General features: G+C 37.1%; 1 protein-coding gene across 1 annotated transcript; it reads right to left on the bottom strand.

Moving 5' to 3' along the window:
• Positions 1-1,267: 1,267 nt before the first annotated feature.
• Positions 1,268-20,580, bottom strand: LOC103709953 (quinolinate synthase, chloroplastic). Its single transcript, XM_008795506.4, has 7 exons — positions 19,580-20,580; positions 11,383-11,667; positions 7,148-7,366; positions 6,756-6,935; positions 3,759-4,274; positions 2,146-2,307; positions 1,268-1,699 (listed from the first exon to the last, which is right to left on the bottom strand). Exons 1-7 carry the CDS (start codon positions 20,327-20,329, stop codon positions 1,625-1,627), a joined length of 2,187 nt encoding a protein of 728 aa, XP_008793728.2. The 5' UTR covers positions 20,330-20,580; the 3' UTR covers positions 1,268-1,624.
• Between the last annotated feature and the right edge of the window lie 1,036 nt (positions 20,581-21,616).

Below are 21,616 nucleotides of genomic sequence, written 5' to 3'. Positions count from 1 at the left end.
CTTTGATTAGGTGGTCCTTCTGGTGGGCTGTAGCTAGATTGGATGTGTATCAGGATCCATCAAGGGATTTTTTTTTATCAGATCCTACTGCTCACTTTTTACTAATGGTGTTTGGTGTATAAATTCACTATTTTAAAAATACAGGATTGTTTAACTTGCATCCCCAACTTCTTCAGTTGGTCGGATCAGCCATCAAAGACAAAGTCCCATTTGGAAAGGCATTGAACCTCTCAAAGTTAAGGGTTCCTTTGACTTGTGATCTGAAACAAGCTTCCTTTGGACAATTCTTACCCGGCTTAAAACAATGCAAAGCTTTCTTCTCAGCCAAGATCTGGGTTTGCATCAGTATCATATGCACCCTTCGATACAATACATTGAACATCTTAAGCTTATATATCTTAGGCTCTTAGCTGATATAAGCAGAGAAATTCCACCAATATGATATAAATATATCACCTTATCGATTGATATTTTTCAACCATATTTTTGCCTCTTCTAAATAAATTTTATAAAATAAATACAAATTAATGTTGTAATATAGTTGTTAGTTTTGGATTAATCATATTGGCCTGGATTTTAATATCTCGTCCTATAATATTGGCCGAGATGCTGGACCCCTAGTTCCCCTTGATCCGGTCATGGCCACCAACCAAGACACCTGAGATCCAGGCCTTCAAAAATCTTGCAATAGAATTGCTTTTCTGGGTTCATCAATTCATTATGACGTGTAGAACTGATTGCAGCTGCAGCTTGGATTTTTCCGGTTTGCCTGAGGATGCTAAAAATTTCACCTCTTATTTTTTTCTTTTATTCATCTACTCCCCTACCGTTGCCATTGTTGGTCCATGACTCCAAGAGCTCATGAGTTCGTTAATTGCCCACCGGTCCAAAAGTTCATAAGCTTTTCTTCATCTCACTAGCCTGATTCAGAGGCAGCACAGAATCGGACAAAAAGCGTTCGACAAGTCCATTCTAAACAAAACAAGCAGCACCACAAGCTGCAATTGTCGTCTGGACAAACACTGATCAGCTGATCATTATCAATAAAATACCTTTGCTCATGCTGCTTGGTTTACCGAAAGAAATTTCTAAGGATGAAAGCTCATCTGCAATCTTGAGCGAGCATGGAAAGGTTTGGGCAGTTCAGGAAAAAATCAGTTATAATTGGACGAAGCATTTTTCTGTTCCCGCTAGGGCATTTCCTTTACGGTTCTGGGATGCAACCGATGTGAACCACCCTCACATATAGTAGTAAAAGCCTGCTGACTACTGAAAACATTTCACAACTTGTGATATAATTCCTCCAGTGCAGAACTATAAATAATGTTACATTTAACTACTGAAAGGCCAAACAAAATTGAGAACCAAAATTAGGAGAACCCAAACAAAACAGGTGGAGAACAGTTCTTGTACAACAGATTAAGCATTTCCTGTGGCATTGCTCAAAATTTAAAACTGACTGGCAAAGCCAAGCAACACAGGTTGGCTTGCTTCATACAACACCAAGTCTTGTGTTTTCGAGTAGCATTGCTGAAGGATGGCTATCCTTATTGTGACTTGGGTGGAACAAAGGCATTGCAGTCAAACTCAGATCATAAATTAGCATCACATCACAGATCAACTGTCATGATACTGCTGCTCCGTCACTTGATTGTTTGAGAACCTGATGGACAAGTTTTTCTGGCAATCTTTTTGTTGCCTGGACTTTCCAAAAATAAGAAGAAAGAAGAAAAATATTAGGGAAATCACAAGTAGAATGCTTCAGTTGATTGCATCAGATAAAAGTTTAACAATGCGCTATGATCTATTCATTAGTTATAAATGAGATCCCAAGGGAGGGAACAGGATGTCAACTTCAACCAGAACATATTTATATTAAGTTTCATAATTTTCTCTCAAAAGAGATAAATTTCATAATTTTTTGAACAAGCCCAAAAATATATGGAAACATGTTTCTGATCTAAAGATTTAGAAGATTTAAGGATAAAGAGCAAGCAAGAGAAACTCCTTCACACAAGGACTATGATCTTGTCTTGCACATCAAAGTTCTTGATGCTGCCAGCTAAACTGCAAGTACAGAGTATAGACCATGTAATGCAGCTACACTATTGAGGGGGAACGGAGTCCAAAAACTCCGAAGCTAACCTGGAAGTGCCTCATGTGCAGAATTGGCTCACACCCGACCTCTGCAACTGATTTTCCAAGGGGTGTTGTTGCATTGAATCTGCTTGCTTCATAGGCCCATAGAGTACCGTCTTTGTCAGGAAGTTGGTGGCAAATTCTCAATAACGACCTAAGGGAGTTCATCTGCAAACCAAAGATAAGTAACTATATGTTTTTAAAAGGTCCTAACCACACAATGCTTATAAAATGGATGGTATCTCCATTCCTGGATTAAAGAATAATTACACCAGCAATGTCTTGAAGCAATATTTATTAAAGACAAAATATAATCATAGAAAAAAAATGGTCATGATATTATCTAGAAGAAAACCCTCAAAACATTCAGAAGACATTTTGGATTACATGATGACAGTGCTAAGAAACTAAATCACATGAAATGATTATTCGTGATGATACGGATGATGCATCCAAGTGTTACTTAGCTGTTTGTAATATTCTTCACCTTTAGAACATGTTTCACACACTCAAGCCATTACATCATATATCTCATAATAACGTAGGAAGTATCATGCTGGTGACTAATCAATAGTACTAGGTGTCTTATGCTCAGTTATTCATTCCATATGATGTCCCATACCTGGGTGAGATCAGTACTGTAAGTCTTGGATTCAGTTGAGGAGGTGGTAGAAGAAGAAAGGATTAGTCTAGTCACATGATCTCAAGATTTTCTGGATACAGCAGCTATCCCATCCCAATGGGGACTCCAATCTAGTGAACAAGCATCTCCACTACATCCACATTTCAAGTGCACCTCACATGATCCCAATATTTTTGGAGATACGACAGCATGGCTCAGCAGTATCTGACTGGAGACTCCAAACTAGCGACCAAACAGATATCTCCAGCACATAAACCCTTTCAGGTGCATCTCACATTTGTATAAAATAATCATTCATACATACCACAATTTGACACCCCTAACATAACCCTAAATTACAATCACCCTAAATTACAATCATAGGCCGAATATGAGAAAGAGTGACTAGTCTAGTACAGAGCAAGGGAGGAAAAAAAAAGAAAAGAAAAATAAAGAGGTAAAGATCCAATGATAATACTGAAAAAATAGAAGAAAATCTATGGGTTAAAAGCTGACAAGCGTCCCCCCCTTCACCCTTTTTTTAAAGCAAAAAAAAAAAAAAGAAGCTGACGAGCGTCCAGGCTAAAATACTGATTTCAGTGGCCTTAGCTGATGGTGATGATTTCTCGGACATGGTCGAACTTTGTATGCTAGTCATCCACATAAGTAGCTAGACGTCTTTTAGATATTCTTCCTTGAGAAGGCTATTAAATTGTATGTTGGGTATAAGCTAGCCGCACCATAGGAGGGTCCCCCTGTAATTCTATTTTGTAAGTCACAGCTTTTATTAAGGAACTAGCATATCCTGGTCGTCATGATGTGACAAAGTTAGACTAGCTTAAATACAGGGGATAAAAAAAAGTCTTGAACCAAAAAAAATTTGCATGCTGCTGCTACATGCCTCAGTATTTCCATATATAAGTTTCTATCATGTATCATTGGATAAGTAAAGAAACTGAGAGTTGATGCAGGTTATCACAAGTAAAGAGATGCTCACCTTCATATATGGACAAGAAGCACAACCACCATGAATGGAGCATCCTTCACCAGTTGCCACACCAGGAACAACAACCAGTTTAGCAAGATCATTTGCTGTAATAGAATCCAGCCCATGGGATCCATTCACTGAGGTTTTTGACACTGAATCTGATGAGACTGGGAACACAATCTCAACTTTAACTTTTGCTCTTCCAGAAGAGGACTCACTGGAACCTAGTAATCCACGAACTGCAGCCACAATGGAAGTCACCATGCCTGACTCTGTTCCTAACACAAACTGAAGGTGATCATCCCGGTTCCTGTCCAAAGCTTCCTGCACCCGAATTTTAATGAAATCTAATATATTCTGGGTAGAACCCACAACTCCCATTCCTCTCCTCTTTGCTTCCATTGCCAAAGAGAACATTTCTCCGGGAACTTCAAAGTGGGCCGTTAGGAATGCATCACAGTAGAGTTCTTTTATCCTCTCCACAACGTCATGCCCAAACATGTCATGTACAATACAGTTACCATCCTGTGAAATAAATTTATAAGCGATTTTACACAAATCGTACTAAAGTAACGAGAAAAGAAAATCAGATTCACTGTATAATAAATTTGAGATAGAATTTTCCACAGATTTCACATCAACAATTTTTTGTTAACTAAAATATCATCAGTCATATTAGGATGGTGTAGGAAATATCCCCATAGAAGTCTCCACCAAAAGTTTTAATACCCAATTAATCAAAGCAGTTCAACTCATCGTCAGTGGAGAACACCTAACTATATAGAACATCTTCCCCTACAAAAAACCTCCAACAATTCTACCTCAACTTTTGTCCATCTGTTTTTGTCACCAACAGTATTCAGGTATTCATAGCATGAAATAGAAATCATCAGAAATCCATCTTATCAAATCATTAAATGTAACTTGTCATTGTAACATTATGTTCAGAAATCTCTTAAATAGGAAAAGAATATCCTTGGATAAAGTCTTCTACCTGGACGCTTTCATCCGACTCCTGGAATCTGTGTCAAATACATATCCAAAACAGATATCAGACACGTCGATATTTACGAAGTTTTCTTAGGTGCAACTTTAAAGATTATTAGACATTTGGACTCTTCCAATAATGCATTTTCCCACTATAATGGTGTGAAAATTGATTTTTTATTCTTCGTTGAGATTGGCTAATAATATAGGTATTAAAATATTAAAATAACATTACAAAAATATCAATTTTCCAAAATCCTTGGACAAATTGGGAAGTTAGGATGAGAAACATGCATGTTGGAAGACCTTAATAAATAGTAATGAAAAATGGAGGTTATCACTCTATCAATGGTTAAGTGATGCACATAACAAAAGGAGATGCCAGAAGGCATGCACGAAGAAAAGTGTGATTTCGTTTGTGTGATTGTTATTGTTGAAAAGGATTCAAAATCAAAATTCTTAATACATAGGCAAGGTGTTTGGAATTGTAATATAAGGTTCCTTGAGATTTTCAGTCCTCTGCCAACGGAAAGTTTCCGGTTTGTCAATTACAATACTTCGAATTGCATTTTGTGTTTGTTCTCTGTAATTTCCAGTTCTATTACCACTTCGATAGTATACTAGAGTTCTAACATGCATCATCACATCAGCTTCGGGAACGAACAGTTCAAGCACCTGCACATTTTCTCATATAGGAACTCATTTCACTAACCAGACGATTTCACACCTTGTGTTCTCATAACCATAATGATCAAGCTGCACCTGCACATTTTCTCATATAGGAACTCATTTCACTAACCAGCCGACCTTGTGTTCTCATAACCATAATGATCAAGCTTTTTCCCAACTATTCACATGAGTTTTATGAATCACATGAGTTTTATGAATCCTCATTTGCCAAGCATTCCTATTTAGGGCTGTCTTCATGTAATTTAAGCTCTTACATATTCCTTCGCACAACTTCCAACCATGTCAGTTTAGGTCTTTCTCCTCTTCCTACAAACTTCCACAAAGACTGAAGTACTCCTTACTGGAGCTCCCGTAGTTCTTCGTTATACATGCCTATAGCATCTCAATCAACTCTCCATCACTTTGTGTTTAAATTCTGCATTTTTTATAGCTCCTCTCATCCTAACTTCTCATTCTAGGATTCCTAATTTTACCACATCCATCTCAAGCTTCTTAGTCCTACCACATCTTGTTTTCCTGAACCCTCATTAAGTTTTTATTTTCCAAAATTTGAGCCATACAATATTGCAGGCCTTGTTGTAGCTCTGTTGCTTTTTTGCCCTTTCAAGTCACCAGGGTATGTTTTGAACACATAATACCCTAAAACACCTCTCCGTTACACCCAATAATTTTTCAGTGGTACAAATATTACTTTGGTGTATATATATAGTCTAGAGCTATCAAAGAGTATATGAAATGTAAATATTTGATGGGAATAGTAAATTTTTAAAATATCAAGCCTTTAAAGACCCAGATTCATACTATTGCAACAAAGTCTGGTACAAAGAACTTCCATGTCAAAGCAACTAAGAATTAGGTGAACTAGGTCCTAAATTTTCAATTGGAAATGATTTATGTTCATTTCCATAAGCATTTCGAAATAACTTGGAAGAATTTGATTTGCATGTATAATCAAACATTAGAAATGTTAATAAGTATGTTGTGAAAATTATTCAAGAATTGCTTCCACGAAAGCACATTTAGAAGAAGGGCAACGTCAAAACCCCCTTCAACTGTTCACTATGAATAAATAAGTGATGTAGTTACAATAGACAGGTAGGAAGTAACATATCTTGAATATGCAGCAGAACATACGTTATTCAAGCAGATTGGTTGTTTGAAAGTAACAAACTGGAACTCCGAAGGAGCAAATGTATAATTGAAAAATATTAGATCAACTCTAGGAATCAATAAGGGAAGAAATGCAGTTATTACTGAAAATGCTAAAGTGATATATCGATTGAAAGTCACTTGACCGCAGATTGCCACGCAAAACGGGATTTGATTTACCTGATAATAATGCAGACGGGGTAATAGTGACTTTATGGAGTTCCTATTATGTTCTGGATGTATCTCTGCAATTTCTTCATCTGACATGCTAGCCATTTGGCGAAATAACTCTGCGATATTCGCACCCATGTAGGAATCAGGACCATACCAGACATCTAGATCTGGTATTTGAACAAATGCCTGAGAAGGATTTTATCAGGGATCTTATAGATGAATTAAAGAACAATAGTAAATACATATATCACATAATCAAGGAAAAAGCAAGTAATTGTTAGCCTACTTCAGAAGTGCAATAAACAAAGTAGGATATTCAACAAATTATGGGCCTTTTAGCAAAAACAAATAAGCAATACAGTCATGAAGTCTTGAAATGTGATCTAAAGCTTACCAACCTGCAATATGGTCGGCACAACATTAGAAGATGTACAAGTGATAGTTGGCACCAGTTCATGTCCTTGTGCTTTTGTCTCTAAGGAAGTATTTATGTAGATCACATGCAAGGAAGGGGGTGACTTTGAGGCTGCCTCAAGAAAATCCATATATGTTGGACTTGCTGCAGCATCTGCTAAAGAGCAACCAATCTGTTCATTTGACATCCTGTATACACCAACCTGCATGAAGTCTGTCATGCTTAGTATCCTACTTGGTGTTTTTCTATCAAGTGTCAATTTTGTTTGAAGATAACTGAATGATAAAGACAAAACAGAAGATAATTTAAACAATCTAAAGGGAGCTTTTGTCAAAGTATGTTGTCCTCCTAGATTACAATCAGAGTATGGTGCTTAATATATACAGCTACTGAATGGTATTTGTTGTTCTTAAAAATTGAATTTGACATGCCAGGATGTTTGCAACCATGATGACCAAGGTTGCTAAGGCAGGAAAGCATATGTCGCATATATTCTTGGTCGTCAAGACAGGCAGTCCCTAGTCGCTAGGGGCCCCTACCGCCTATGCACCATTTAGGTGATTAGGCGGATTTCCTTCTGTCTCAGATAGTCCTTTCAAAAAAAGACAAAAAATCATAAAAGGTTAGAACATAAAACAACTAATCCATTTTTTTTTAAAATCATGAGTATACATAGCCTAATAAACCTTAAGTCATAAGTACAAATAGCCTAATAAACCAATAACCTATAAGAGGAAGATTAATCAAAACCAAGGCATCATTTCATCACATATGAGACCAACTAGATAAATACAAGGGGGGGACAGGGGAAAACAGATAAAAAACCAAGTGAAAAAGTGAGGAAAAGAAGAAAAAGGCAAAAACCGGGGAAAGAATATGAGAAAAAGATGAAGACAGGAAGTGGAAGAAGAGATCTGGACGAAAGAAATGAAGGAAGGAAGAAAGAAAATAAGAAGGAATAGAAAAGAAAGAACAATCAAAAGAGAAAGAGAAGAAGTGGAGAAGAAGAGGAGAAGAAGAATGAAGAAGAAAAGGGAAGGTGAAGAAGGAAAGCAGAGGATATTGGAGAAAATGGAAAATTGAAAAATGGAAAAACTTACCTTGGGTAGTTGGATGGCAACCAGCAAACTGCTGGGTAAGCAGGTGGCAGAAAGTGAAGGGCAGCTTTACCCTAGTGTGCATTGAAAGAAAGGAGCAGGATAGATCAGCTGCATTGAGGGATTCTGAATTATGAAAGTTATAAGTTATGGTTTTTTTCACTCCCTATACTTTAAGTCACAAAAAAGTCAAAATTAATAAAAAAAGGGAGGGCAATTACAAAGTAAGGGGTTAAGTAATACTGTATGAACTTTCCTAAGCAGCCATTGCCCTAGCAGTTCAGCCTCTCTAGGCACTTAGGCAGACCACCCAGGTGCCTAGGCACCAAGTTTGACATCCCTGCATATATTATTGGATCTTGTTGAGCATGTTCTCCGACTAACATGGTAGTGGAGCCCAAACTTACATATGAGAGCTTGAAAAAGCATCGTCAAATATTCGCTTATCCATCTGGCATCTCTATATCCCAAAAGAGAAAATAGCAGCATCAACCAGGGTCTTCTATCATAGCTCAGCGAACTTCCACCTTAAAAGTTGAAAGCTACCTGGCCATCAGAACTGTGGACAATCTTCCAAAACCATCAGACTTCAGTACAGTATTTCCAAAGCATTATATGTCTCCTATTAGATGCCTGATAGAGAATTAAAATCCCATCCATTGGCCATTCTTCATATATACCACCAAATGCCTGATTTAAATATTTCAATCATATCTTTCCATATATTTTACTATGAGGTTGCAATTCTTAGGGCTGTTTTGACCTATCTCTTTTCAAAATAGTAAAAAGATCAAAACTATCAGCTAAGTGAGTTTGACCAATTCATCCACTCAGCTGACCACCCATAACCTACCAGTTGGATCCAAATCCAATCAGATTTAACAGTTAGACTTCTTCCCTTTCCATTCTGCTTCAAATGTTTCACTAGTTTTGCCTTGTAATTCTGAAACTTGTTGTGCTGTGATTCATGAGATTCAATTAATTCACAAAACAATTTCTAACAAAATCCAACAGTATGGACAAAATCTCTCTTGGAATTTTTTTTCTGGGATTACTAAATTAATTTGCCATGTAATAACTCTGGCAAAATTTTCATGGTGTTTGACCTCTTACAACCCATTTTACACCCATTTTTCATTTTTTCTCTCTTATTCTAATTTATTGGCGCTGGCTAGTCTTCTATAACCTCTATGGTGAAGTATTTTAGTTTTACTGTTATTGGAGGATTATTAAAGCTAAACTGTTATTCTTTGGTTTATGGGCTTTCTGAATTCTACTTTTTGGCATTTTGCCCCATCAATGATCCCCTATCAAATGACTTTCTGCAGTTATAAAACTACTTAGCCTATTTGGATGTTTTCTCTTGTTTCTACTTCTAATCTTATTTGGAGTTACATTCTTATTTGGAACCTCTTTGTTGCACCAACTGTTCAAAAATTGGAACACCCACACTTTGTTCCCCTTCTTATAGACTTGGCTGGACATGTATGCAAAGTTTCATCATGGCTGTGCCAGCCCCAAGTATCAATGTCAACAACATCAGCCATCATCATAATCAATGAGACCCATTAACAGCTCCTTTTGCCACTACCATACTGCTGGAAATATCAAGATGAGAATGCCAAGTTCATTAGGATGAGGTTGCACCAAAGCTTTGCTAATTTAGAAACTTTCTATCACTGACGGTTCTTCCAGAAGGAAATCATCCAAACTCCAATCGTTGCTTGTTTTGCTGCACCAGGGGCATTCAAGGTTCCTCTTCAGCCACAGAGTCCCTTTAAATGAATAATTTTTAGCACTTTCACTGCATGAAATGGATTATTTGTTGCCATAACTAACACCAGTGGCTTTGTTTCTAGCTCTATTTCCACCTCAAGCATGTTTATCTTCTTTGGTGTATCAGATCTGCTTGGCTTCTTGATTTGGATGTATTTAATCATGTGAATTGTACCAGATTAACTTTATCTCCTAACTTTCAGATTTAATATACAATTTATTTTAGTCTCTCAGAATGGCAGTACAGTTCCACTTTCTAGCACCACTCATTGTTTTCGACATTATCCACATTCCAAATTTGGCATGAATATAACTTATATCAACCAGCATGTAGTGTCATTGCACAGACTTATTCCATTCTTCTTGATTCTATAATTGAGCTTAGGTGTTGTGTTAGGCTTTGTGGACTTGAGCTATATTAATCGCATGCCTCCATCTTATTCCTAATCCAAGTCTCCTTCTCATCTTCTCCCTAATTTACATCAGACTCGACATGGGTAGTTGGTTAGCTCCAAATTGCCTAGGCCATGTTTCTTACTCTTATCACTTTTTTATGAATCGTAAGTTTCTACTAAAGAATAGAATTCTCCTTCCACTCAAGTTATTATCTTCTTTTGATCTTGTCTTCTAATCTTCTGAATAAATCTAAACTAGAACTGCATAATTATCCACTTAAAAGCAAAGTTAAAGATGTATTTTTGAAAAATAAAAACCAAGAAACAAAGGTCGATTTTTATATCAGCTGCTGCAACTGGAAAATCACCATATCTATTTTGCTATAAAGCAAAAATAGGGAGGATTATTTCGTCATATCTCCTCATAGAATGCATAAATCAAATATTAAGTGTGGGAACATTTCGGAGTTAAATGCCTGGGGTGAATGTCCATAACACCAAGTCTTTTGCTTTGTAGCATCAAATAAAAGAAGTGCTCCATATTCAACCATCCTCTTCTCAAACCCTTGATACCAACTCCATTTTACAGTTATGCAAGTAAAATAATAGACATCATTCACCCACTTTTCAATGGTCAGGTGTTAGCATGTATACTAGCATATCTACAAGCATGATATTTTCATACAAGACTACCTCTGTTAAGGTACACATAGAATCTAATCATGAATCATAAGAAATTGTCAGTCACTCAACTACTGCCAGACAGATTTTGAGCAAAGCATCTAAGTTTTTTTTTCCCTTGCAAATGCATGTGGTTTTTATAAGATAAGTGGAGGGCATACAATATTCATGTATTTATGTTAAACAACTGAATATGTACAAAAAGCAAAACAAGCAATGTTTTCTGATACACTTAAAATCAAAATAATATAATTTGGTTATAGAAATACCTTCTCAAAACCAGCTTGATCAAGTATTGCACGAACATTTTCTGACATAAAGTCCACACCAAGTACAGTGATATACTGGCATCCAGCTTCTGCCATCTTGACAGCTGTATCTGCCATTACTAATGAATCAGATATGTGGATGTGAGGCCATTGCTTCCGAGCAGCAGTTAAGATGCCTTGGACCTCTGGATCCATATAAAAGTGTGCAACAACACCAATTTTCTTCTCCCTCAGCACATTAACAAGTTCCTTAATCTTCAACTCATTAGGAGATAGAAACATTGCCTGCAATCACAAGCGAAGCTTTTGTTTGTGTTGGAACTAGATTGTAGTAAAACAGAATCTCCTTTTAACAGGAAGTTAATGTCTATCAGAGCTTTTGTTCATCTTTTTGTCTTACACTTAACACTAGGTATATGGATTTATGTTATGCTAAGACATAAAGATTATGGAAGTGCCAGCAAGAACTTTGTGACTAGTAAACAGCAGTAACAGTTATTGTGACAAACAAACCAAAACTCATGTCAACAGTATACAGACAAGAGACAGAGTTGAAAGTGAAAGAGGGAAATCTAACACAATATATCAAAAGGCAACAATTGTTCAAATTATCATTTAACATGATGCCTAATAAAAGACAAATCACATAACATATGATACAAGTCAACAATACATCTTGGTTGATAATAACATCTATTTCCATTGAAGACAATCTACGAATATGTACAACAGGTAATAAGGTTTCAGAATAATAGAGTAGTAATCATCATTAATGGATATGGTCTCTTTGATTGTGATGGAGCAAAGTCACACTCATTCTCTCAAGCTCCATTTCCAAAAAAGTGTTTCTGAAGGTTAGCAAAGAAATTTTAAGATGAGGTTGAAGAATAGTTAGGTTCCACTCATTCAATAAATCAGTCTGAAAAGATGATTTTGGTGCGCTAAACCTTCCATAAAATATCAAAATTTTAGGTTTTTCTTTAAACAATTTTGCTTTCCGTAATGCAAAATTTTAAGAAAGGTTGATAGCAGTTGCAACCTATAGCAGTAAAAAGACACCCAGAATATAAACAAACAAGATAAAATCTGGTGACAAAAGGTCATAGGGTTGCAAACAAATGATATCTCTGTATCAAAAAATCAAAATGGTGTCATATTCAAATAAAATTTAGTGTAAGGGATGAAATATGCAACCCAAATTATCATGCTAGTCAATTTACTGCGAGAACTCGAGAATATAAATAAAAGACAAACATATTACTGATATGTTGCTATTCTAAGCAAATAAAATTACAAGAAGCCAAAAACACAGTTTTCATGTAATACTCTTGTATCATAACTGAGCCTTCAATGCCAGTAAATAAATAGAACCAAAGATTTAGGGGTCAAGGCATGGACCCCCACAAGGTACAGTATGTACCATGTTAAGGGGGTGGTATGGGAAAAGTGAAGAAGAAAATGGAAAAGTGTACTGAGCAGTGCCACACAATGCGGACCAGTATGTGCATTTTAGGGTTTCGATCTCAAACAAGGCAGATTCCTAAGTGCCTAGATGGGTGCCTAGCTGCCCAAGGGCCGCTACTGTCTCAAGAAAACACTTTATTCTTTGATTTATTAAAAGCATTATATTTTTAGCTTGTTATATCTTTGAGTATATAAATATTACTTGAAGTGAAGAAGTGGAGTGCATTTTTTATTATAACTTGAAAGCGCATCTTCTAACCACATAAAATGATATTATTTTAGGATCACAACTATGGTCGGCGGAACCGTCCCGAACCGAACAATTTCGGCTGTTCCGAGCCATACTGGTGGCTTACCGGTACGGTTCCGAAGAAGGAGAAGTAAAGAGAGAGCAAGCGGGGGAGGGAGGGAGAGGGAGAGGGCAGGACACCGGCGGAGGGCCGGCGAGGTTGCAACAGGCGATGCCGCGGCCGGTTCCCTTATTTCGAGCGAAACAGAGGTCCGGCCGCGGCTTCAAAAATTTTGCGATTTTGAAGTGTTCAAAACAGAAGAACCGGCTGCGGCCTCGCCTCCCGCGGCCTCCGCCATCCCTCCACCAGCGTCCCTCCCTCTCTCCCCCTTTTGTCTCTCTCTTTTCCTCTCTCCCACGATACCGTGCCCTCTCCTCTATCGGTATAAGCCCGGCACAGTCCGTACCGACTCGTACCGCCAGAAAACCAGTACAGTACCCGATACCGGTTCCTCCGACCTTAATCACAACCATTCCTATATACATCTCCTAATCAAACAAATACATACAACATTTAACTCTTTCTAGCAGTCCCGTTAAACCCTCTCCATCATGTCTGGTTTCCTTTTTTCCCTTTTTTTTATTTTATATTTCTGCTCTCCAACCCTGTTTCCCCCTCCAGTCATTTTCTCTCATTTTTTTCCCTCTAATCCTCTTGCTGCTTCTTTCCTCCAAACACAAAAAAAAAAAAATGCAGGAAGCAGGCAACAGGTGGGTCCGTTATCACCTTCAGTTCTTCCCTTCTTTTTCCTTTTCGTTCCTTCTTTTCGTATCTCTATGATTCTATATACGGAAACACATGAAGCAAATTAATTCTCAGCACCTTTTTGCTTTAATCACCTGCTTGGCTGTCTAGGCATTCTGCTTTGGTCTTCAGGGGGGACGTTCTCAGGACCACCTTCAAGAATTGACAACCTTGAATGTATGTAACAAGTATCCTTAAATTACAATTTCACTGGTACCAAGATTTTATCTTAGCACAAATTAGGTCATCTAAGACTGAAAGAACATCAACCCATATGATCAACCATTCTTACATAAAAACATATAAATGGTAAGGATACTGATGAAGAAAAACGATGGATTGCTTACATTGTATGCAATGGGAAAAAATTGGAGCTGTGCAATTTGCACATCTCTTGGTGCATGTATTTAAAGATATGGACAAAATATTACTAGACTCCCAGATTCATAATCCAAGTATGTTTGATTGACATCTCAGAAGCTTCCAAGTTCTCAAACAGTCATGCTGTGGGTGACCATGTGCGTTTTGTGTAACATACGCTCTGAAATTAAAGTGCCTATGCAAATGAGTGATAGAAATCCCTTTGGAAATTTTCATCATGATTTACTTATATTTACCTCTACACTTCCAAACTTTCATCCTAAAATCCAAATTGCGATAACCATGCACAGAAATCAACCACAAGGAGAAGTTGTTAAATAGTTCCACTTACATAAGACTGTAGGATCCTCATCAAAGGCTTCTTGTTAGTGCTTCAAAAATAAACCTCGATGTAGGAAAGATCAGGTTTGGAACAAAAATAACTTTTTTTCTAGAATGTACAGAAAAACTTCCAAATGGCAATAACCCAACATCTAGATAAAGAACTTAATGATCTTCATTCAGCTCAATAGAATGACATCCTCCCAATTCATGATGTTATTTTTGGGCCCTTTCGAGCCCCCTCTCCTCCGGCCTCTCTATAACAGGGGCTCCGACCCTTTTTTTTTGAGTGAAGTCAATAGCAGCTGCTGACTTCGCTTTAAAAAAAAAAATCCAAAAAACAGGGTCGGCACCCCTATTTTGTTTCAAAAGAGGGGCCGGCCGAAAGAGAGGGGGCTCAAAAGCCCTCTCTCTCTCCCTCTCTCAGCCTCTCTCTCTCTCTCCTCCCGTCCCTCTCCCACTCCCTCTCTCTCCCTTTCCCTTCCTTTCTCTTTCCCTCTCTCTCTCCCCCCCTCCCTCATCAGTTTCTCGAACTGAGGAGTAGAACTGTGCTGGTCTACCCTCAATACAGCTCAGTATGCCCTGTCCCAGATGGTTTAGGGCGGTACCGCCTTCTTTGTATGCTTGTTAGTTAAAACTGATGTACTTAAATCAAGAGCCAGTTTGAGAAAATCTAGTTTCATATTTATGAAACTCTGGGTTTTTGAGCACTTAAAAATCTATATACTGCCGAGGAAATGGTTCTGGTAGTTCAATTGATATTCTTTAGTTTTATTTTACCTGCATTTAACATTCACATGTCATGTTGAGTGGAGTTTTAAGACACCAGCAATCTCTTCAAATGCCAGAAAGTTGTCCAAACAACACTGGCTGGCTTCAAGAAAATGTTAAATAGTAGATCAAATTTCCCAATACCTTTATTCCATGAGTCATACTTTGTCACTCTCCTTCCAAGACAAATCTTATCATCTATCATTTTCCAAATACATAAATGACAGAAATGCTTAATAGGTACATATTCAACAGATCATTCCATACCTTAACAAGTGTGAATTTCCAGGTACGTTAATATATAAAAAGCATACCCATATTCAATAAGTGCACCAAGTTTCAATTTTAAACTTCTCCCCTTTCTCTCCCAATCAGATGATCTGTTTGTCTAAAACAAGGTGAACAACCTAAAGTCCAGCAAAGGACTCAAAAGGATACAAAGAAAATAAACCCATAACTTCAAAGGATTGAGCTTGAAGGTAATCTTTGTGCCTGATGACAGAAGCTCAACCCTCCAAGCAATTAGTTTCTTATCAGACTTCAACTGGCATTTGTCCCTGCATTTCAGACATCTTATGAATCAAGTGTTTCATGAAATCTGTTAAATGGCATTTGATAAGTCACAACATGGCAAGTGGTTTCCCTGTATTCCATAATTAAGACCAATAAAAAGCGTTCCCTAGTTAATTCTAAGGCCCAACAAAAGTTCAAACACCTAAAATTATTATCACCTACCAACTTTTTGAGAGTCAAAAGCATCCACCACCTCAAACTCCAAAAAACCATCATGCAATTCCAGTGCTAAAATTTACTTAATTTAGTTTTAAACAAGCTTGTGGATAAAGAAACAAAATATATGTGAAGTTGGATAAAAATTGTTAACTATTTATTATTTAATGATTTCTGATATAAGAAATATAAACTAGAAAAATGAGGCAAATCAATAAAAAGCCACTATTTACCAGCTTATTTATAATACTGTAGCCAACAAAAACATTTGAATACATATATCCTTTTAAATACTATACTTGAAAGTTGAAACTAAGTGATATATCCATAACATCAAACATAAGGAAACTTAAAGTGGTGCTACCAATCTCCTTCAACCTCACATCATATTGATGTCTTATGTGCATGATGAACATGATTAACTTCACATCACCATCAAGAATGAAAAGAAAACCTCTATGCATATTACCATCACCAGCCCTCTCAAATTATCAACTCAGAATATCCAGGAAAAGAGTTACCTAGTCTTAGACCTCATATACAGATCCAGGATTTTAGTTGCAGCTTTGATGCTGGTTCGCTAAGGCGCCCATCAGTAATGTATAAATCAGCATCCTGTCACCATTTCGGCTGATACAAACTAAGATATTCCAATATATCAACCACACAGTACTAAATGTTGGCCAATATTTCCTAATTAATCTTTTTAAATCATAAATTACTTTTTTACTCTTAAATATTTAAATCAATATAGAATTGATTTACTATATTTACCGAGATTTTGATATCTTAGTTCCTAAAATATCAGCAGGGATTTCGGAAATCTTGGCCCACTTCTATCTTTTCCAACTTTCCTCCTCATGAGATAAACCCAAATATCTCAGTCAAAAAAGTTTAAGCATAAAGATAAATCACCTTACACAGGAGCTTCTTCAGATGCAAAGAGAAAATAAAATTTGTAAATAGAACTTCAAGGTTCTTCGTAACCAGGAGAGCTACGGGCCAATAAGAACCAGCATAGCCAGATATGCAAACATTATCAAAGATACTGTAGCAAAACTATGGTTTATAAAAGACAACTTTTTAATAGAGTTAAATTGAGAAACACCATGGTTTCAACATCTTAAATGGAAAATGGCTCATCCAAGCAGAACCATTACATAACAAGAAACACATCTGGATACTCATACTGAAAAATGGCTAATCCTAACAAATTGAACCATCTATTTGAATCAAATTGAGAATACATGTTACTGCTGATGGGTACAAAATCAACACACTGTCGCATATTAACAAGTTAACAACCATACAACAAGTACCTAAACTCTGAATTTTTTTGTCCGAGACTTAAAGAATTTTACATACAATAAAGGATCAGAAATAACAAAAACAGAAAACATAAAGGGATAATCATTCACAATCATCAGCAACCACGTGGCCCTCAAATTTATACAGATGCTCTAATGAAATTTTGGGTCCTTCCTGATTCTTCCTTGAAACCCTCCCTCCGCCAACCCCACCGCCGCCACCCCGCCCTCTCTCAACACACACACACACAAAAAAAGGAAATTTTGGCTTTTCTCATAGATGAAGAGCCAGTAGAAAGGACATACGAGATGGCTAACAGCCACAAAAGAAGCTAACATTATCTGACTGAAACTACGGCCCAATACCCCAACAGAGTATTGACAGAAAATTAGTAGCTCTGCGACAAATCCGAGAAAATGAAGAAGCACATATAAAATAAGAAAATAGATAAGACAAACTGCAAAAAAACTCCAGCATCAGTTAGGGAAAACTAGCGGCCATCCAAGACCTGATGTATAAAGCCAAACTTCTTTAAATGCACTAGTTTCAACAAAATTGAGAATAGGTAGTAATAATAGAAGGCCGTTAAGAAGTAATCATATTTAAAGAAAAAATGATATAGAATAACAACTGTCTCCCTTGGTACAAACAATAAAGACAGTCATCCCACCTTTGTTACTATATTATTCAAACTACTCAGGCACTATCAGACTAAAAGCATCCAATACAGCATTTATGTGTTACATATTTTTAGGCAGGAGTAAAAGGATATTTACTTGCTCTGAAATCCCATATGCTGAATTGAGAAATGGTTTAAACAGTAATAAATTAGAACATGATCCAGGTACGTAGTTGAAAAATTGTGACAATAATAACTGCAATTCCTTCTAAAGTGGTGTCTACCAAGGACTCGTTTGGTTCGTGAAAAATATTTTACCTCACTGAATTTTTTTTCTGAAAAGCAAATACCTGGATATGTGATACCTGAGAAAGTGATTTTTGCATGTTTGATTGACTATGAAAAAATGACATAGGAAACATACTTTTTAAAGTGACTTATGTTTGTTTAAGCATCTACTTTTTTGAAAAAATTATATAAAATACCTATTATATCCTCAATAAAGTTATGTAAAATACCTGTAAAACATCATATGAATAATTTTTAATAGCTATTTTAAATGTTTTAAATCTAAAATATTTAAAAATAGGAATTAAAAAATTTTATTGAGTTGAGTTTTGAGAGTTCTAACAACTTTTTTATATTGTGGTAATTTTTAATATTTATTATACTGTGGTATTTTTATATTTTTAATAGTTTAGGATTAACTATTAAAAATAGCTACTAAGAAGATCATGATGGCTTAAAGATATATTTGGTAAAAAAAATAAATACCACAATTTTCAGCCTGGAAAAAAGTAACTATTCCATATCCCACATGGGTTTTCTTTTCCATAAAATGTGAAAACTTATTCCTATAGAAAAGCTACTTTCCTATCTTTGTTCTTTGAAACCTCCAACTAAACATAAGACATTTTTTATTTTTTTATTGACCACACTTCCTCCTCTTCTTGTGAACCAAACGGCTCCCAAAACTCTTCTGGATATTTATTTCCAACAATCTACTATACAAGTCCATTTTCTTTCTTCTTTTGTCTAATTTAGCATGCACAGTTTATTGATTCTGTAAAGTCACATTTATAGGGGGAAAAAAAAAAGAAAGATAATATGCAAAAACCTAATTATTTTTAACCAAGCAAACTAAACTATCCAGCCAACTAACTTTTAAATAAATTCAATCAGCATAGAACAGCAAATACTGACGGTAACCTGTACTGGAGGGAAATTAATGTTTAATATTTGAATATTAACTCGATCTATTCTCGCAGCTTCTCTTTAGAAACCCACTTTTCCTTGAAAAAGATCATCTACTGGTGTCTTCCACATACATAAATAAACGTGATCACATATTTGCAGAAGCAATCTCAGATGGTTCAAACTTAGGCCTTTAACATTGCACTAAACATCCACACAGGAATCAACTTGTAACACAAAATAGATGAGAGGAAACATAGATGATTTATATTGAATTGCAGACAACAAAACATACACAAAACCCCGATCTGACTTCCTTTCCAAAGAACTAAAGGAAGAAACCTTTTAACTTTTAAGAGAACCTATGATAGCTCACCTGAGCTTCAGCGTAGCTCCCCTTCGCCTGAATCCCGTCCACCCCAATAACCAACGACGGGAACGGCTCGGCCGGCGTCCTCCCCTCCCCCTCGGCGATCAACGCCTTGGTCCTCTTCTGCATACTGATGAGCACGTTGTGCCAGGTGTTCACCCTCGAGTTGGCCCTCCCTGGCAGCCCGACCACGTTCAAGTCCCCGAAATCCTCCGGCTTCACGTCCAGCACCTCCTCCGGCAGCGCCCCGTCGAGCACCGAAATGACGCAGAAGCAGAATCCCTTGGTGATCTCCGAGTCGGAATCGGCAGCGAACCGCATGCGGCCGAGGTCGTCCAAGGAAGCCGTGACCCAGACCTGGGCGGTGCATCCCATGACGCGGTTGGAGGGCACCCGGTCGGCCTCGGGGAAGCGCGGGAGAGCGGAGGCGCGGGCGAGGAGGCGCTTGACGCGGTCGATGGGCTCGGGGAGGGAGCGGAATTCGTCGACGAGGCGGCGAAGGCGGAGGCGGGGGAGGTCCTGGGCGGCGGAGGCCTCCCGGGCGGCGATGGCGGAGCAGGCGAGGAGGGAGCCGGGGTTGGGGGGAGGGGTGGGGTTGGGGTTGGGGGTCTGGAGGCAGCGAACGGAGAGGGAGATCGGCCTCCGCCATGGCCGGCACCTCGTGGAGAGGAACGGAGAGGAGGAATTATGGTTAGGGTTAGGGTTAATGTTAGGAATCGGGCGGAGAAGTCTCCTCGCGATAGCGGCGGAGTCCATTCTCTCTTTCCTTTTTTTCAGTCGCTCGCTCCCTCTCTCTCTCTTTTATTACTTTCGTTCTCTGATCGATTGAGGAGAAAAAAATGGCGGGGTTTGTTCGCGAAGGTTGAGGAGTTTATAGTTATTTTTTTATTATTTATATGGAGGGAGTGGAAGGGATGAAATGTCGGAGGAAACCGGGGGGGCTGCGCTACCCTTTGGCTTTGAGCCGCTCGAGGTGGAGATAGGACTACTCTCTCGACTCTCGTTAGTTTTTCTCTCTCTCCCCTACTATTTTTTTTTTTAATTTTAGAGAGCAAATATCTCTTCCTCTATCTCTTTTTTCTTATTTTTAGAGAACAAATGAAAGTGAAAGGTGATATGAACCACTGATGATGAATAGGCGAAGAAAGAAAAGGTCCTGTTTGATCCAATCTTTCTATCTTTCTTCTTTTTGACTTCACGAGAGGGGAGGAAGCCAAGGCGAAGCATCTTTTGTCAGCTAGAAACATGGACGACGGGGAGGGTGACGTTGTTTTGTTTCTCCAGTGTCGATGCTTATCTATGTGTGGGGGCTTTTATGTGAAAAAGAATTTAGAATTTGATACAGTGGTAGTATTGGCCTTTTGTGGCGGCTTTTGGCAAAGTGCAGGCTGTGCAGGAGTGGGTGGCTCATTATATTTTAGTGATCGTTATTTTGTCCACGTTGGGTTTACTTCTGTTATTGTCTTAGATTGTTGACTAAAAAATACAGAAGTATACTAAAAAATCATTGCATTTTCATTGCTAATGTGACAATAAAAAATTATTGTTATAATATTTGAGAATAGTTTAGTCCCATCGGACACCCACCTGCCCTTTTATTTTGCACCAGTCCTTAATTGATAGAATCTAAATGAATAGTGGTGAAGGATAAATCTGGAAATCATATGGCATGAGGGATCTTTTGAGGCCCGTTTCATTAAAATTAATCTATTATGAAAGAATAAATTTTATATAAATAATTATATTTAGTTTAAAAAATATATTAAAAATAATAGAATAATGATGGATTTGATATCTATTTTTTAAAAAAGAATATAAAACAAATACTATGAGAGACAATGATATTTATTTTCTCATATTACTGATTAAAAGTAATCTAAAAATATCTTTTTTTAACAAAAATATACTTACTTTTATTATATTAATATTATAATAATTATATTATATAATTAATATTAATATATTGCATTAATATATTATCAATATATTGATTAATAATATTTATAATTATTTAATATACTAATATATTTATTAATAAATATT

Source organism: Phoenix dactylifera, chromosome 14 (assembly GCF_009389715.1).
Source record: "Phoenix dactylifera cultivar Barhee BC4 chromosome 14, palm_55x_up_171113_PBpolish2nd_filt_p, whole genome shotgun sequence".
Classification (NCBI taxonomy): domain Eukaryota; kingdom Viridiplantae; phylum Streptophyta; class Magnoliopsida; order Arecales; family Arecaceae; genus Phoenix; species Phoenix dactylifera.
The sequence above is the reverse complement of the archived record's forward strand: the minus strand, read 5'-3'. Positions and strand labels throughout refer to the sequence as shown.

Excerpts from the sequence above, each read along its gene's own strand:
- LOC103709953 (XM_008795506.4), bottom strand. The coding sequence starts at position 20,329 with ATGGACTCCGCCGCTATCGCGAGGAGACTTCTCCGCCCGATTCCTAAC. Across the intron at positions 11,668-19,579 it reads GGAGCTACGCTGAAGCTCAG|GCAATGTTTCTATCTCCTAA; the intron begins GTGAGCTATCAT and ends TTGTGATTGCAG. Across the intron at positions 4,275-6,755 it reads CCCGTCTGCATTATTATCAG|GATGGTAACTGTATTGTACA; the intron begins GTAAATCAAATC and ends TTTATTTCACAG.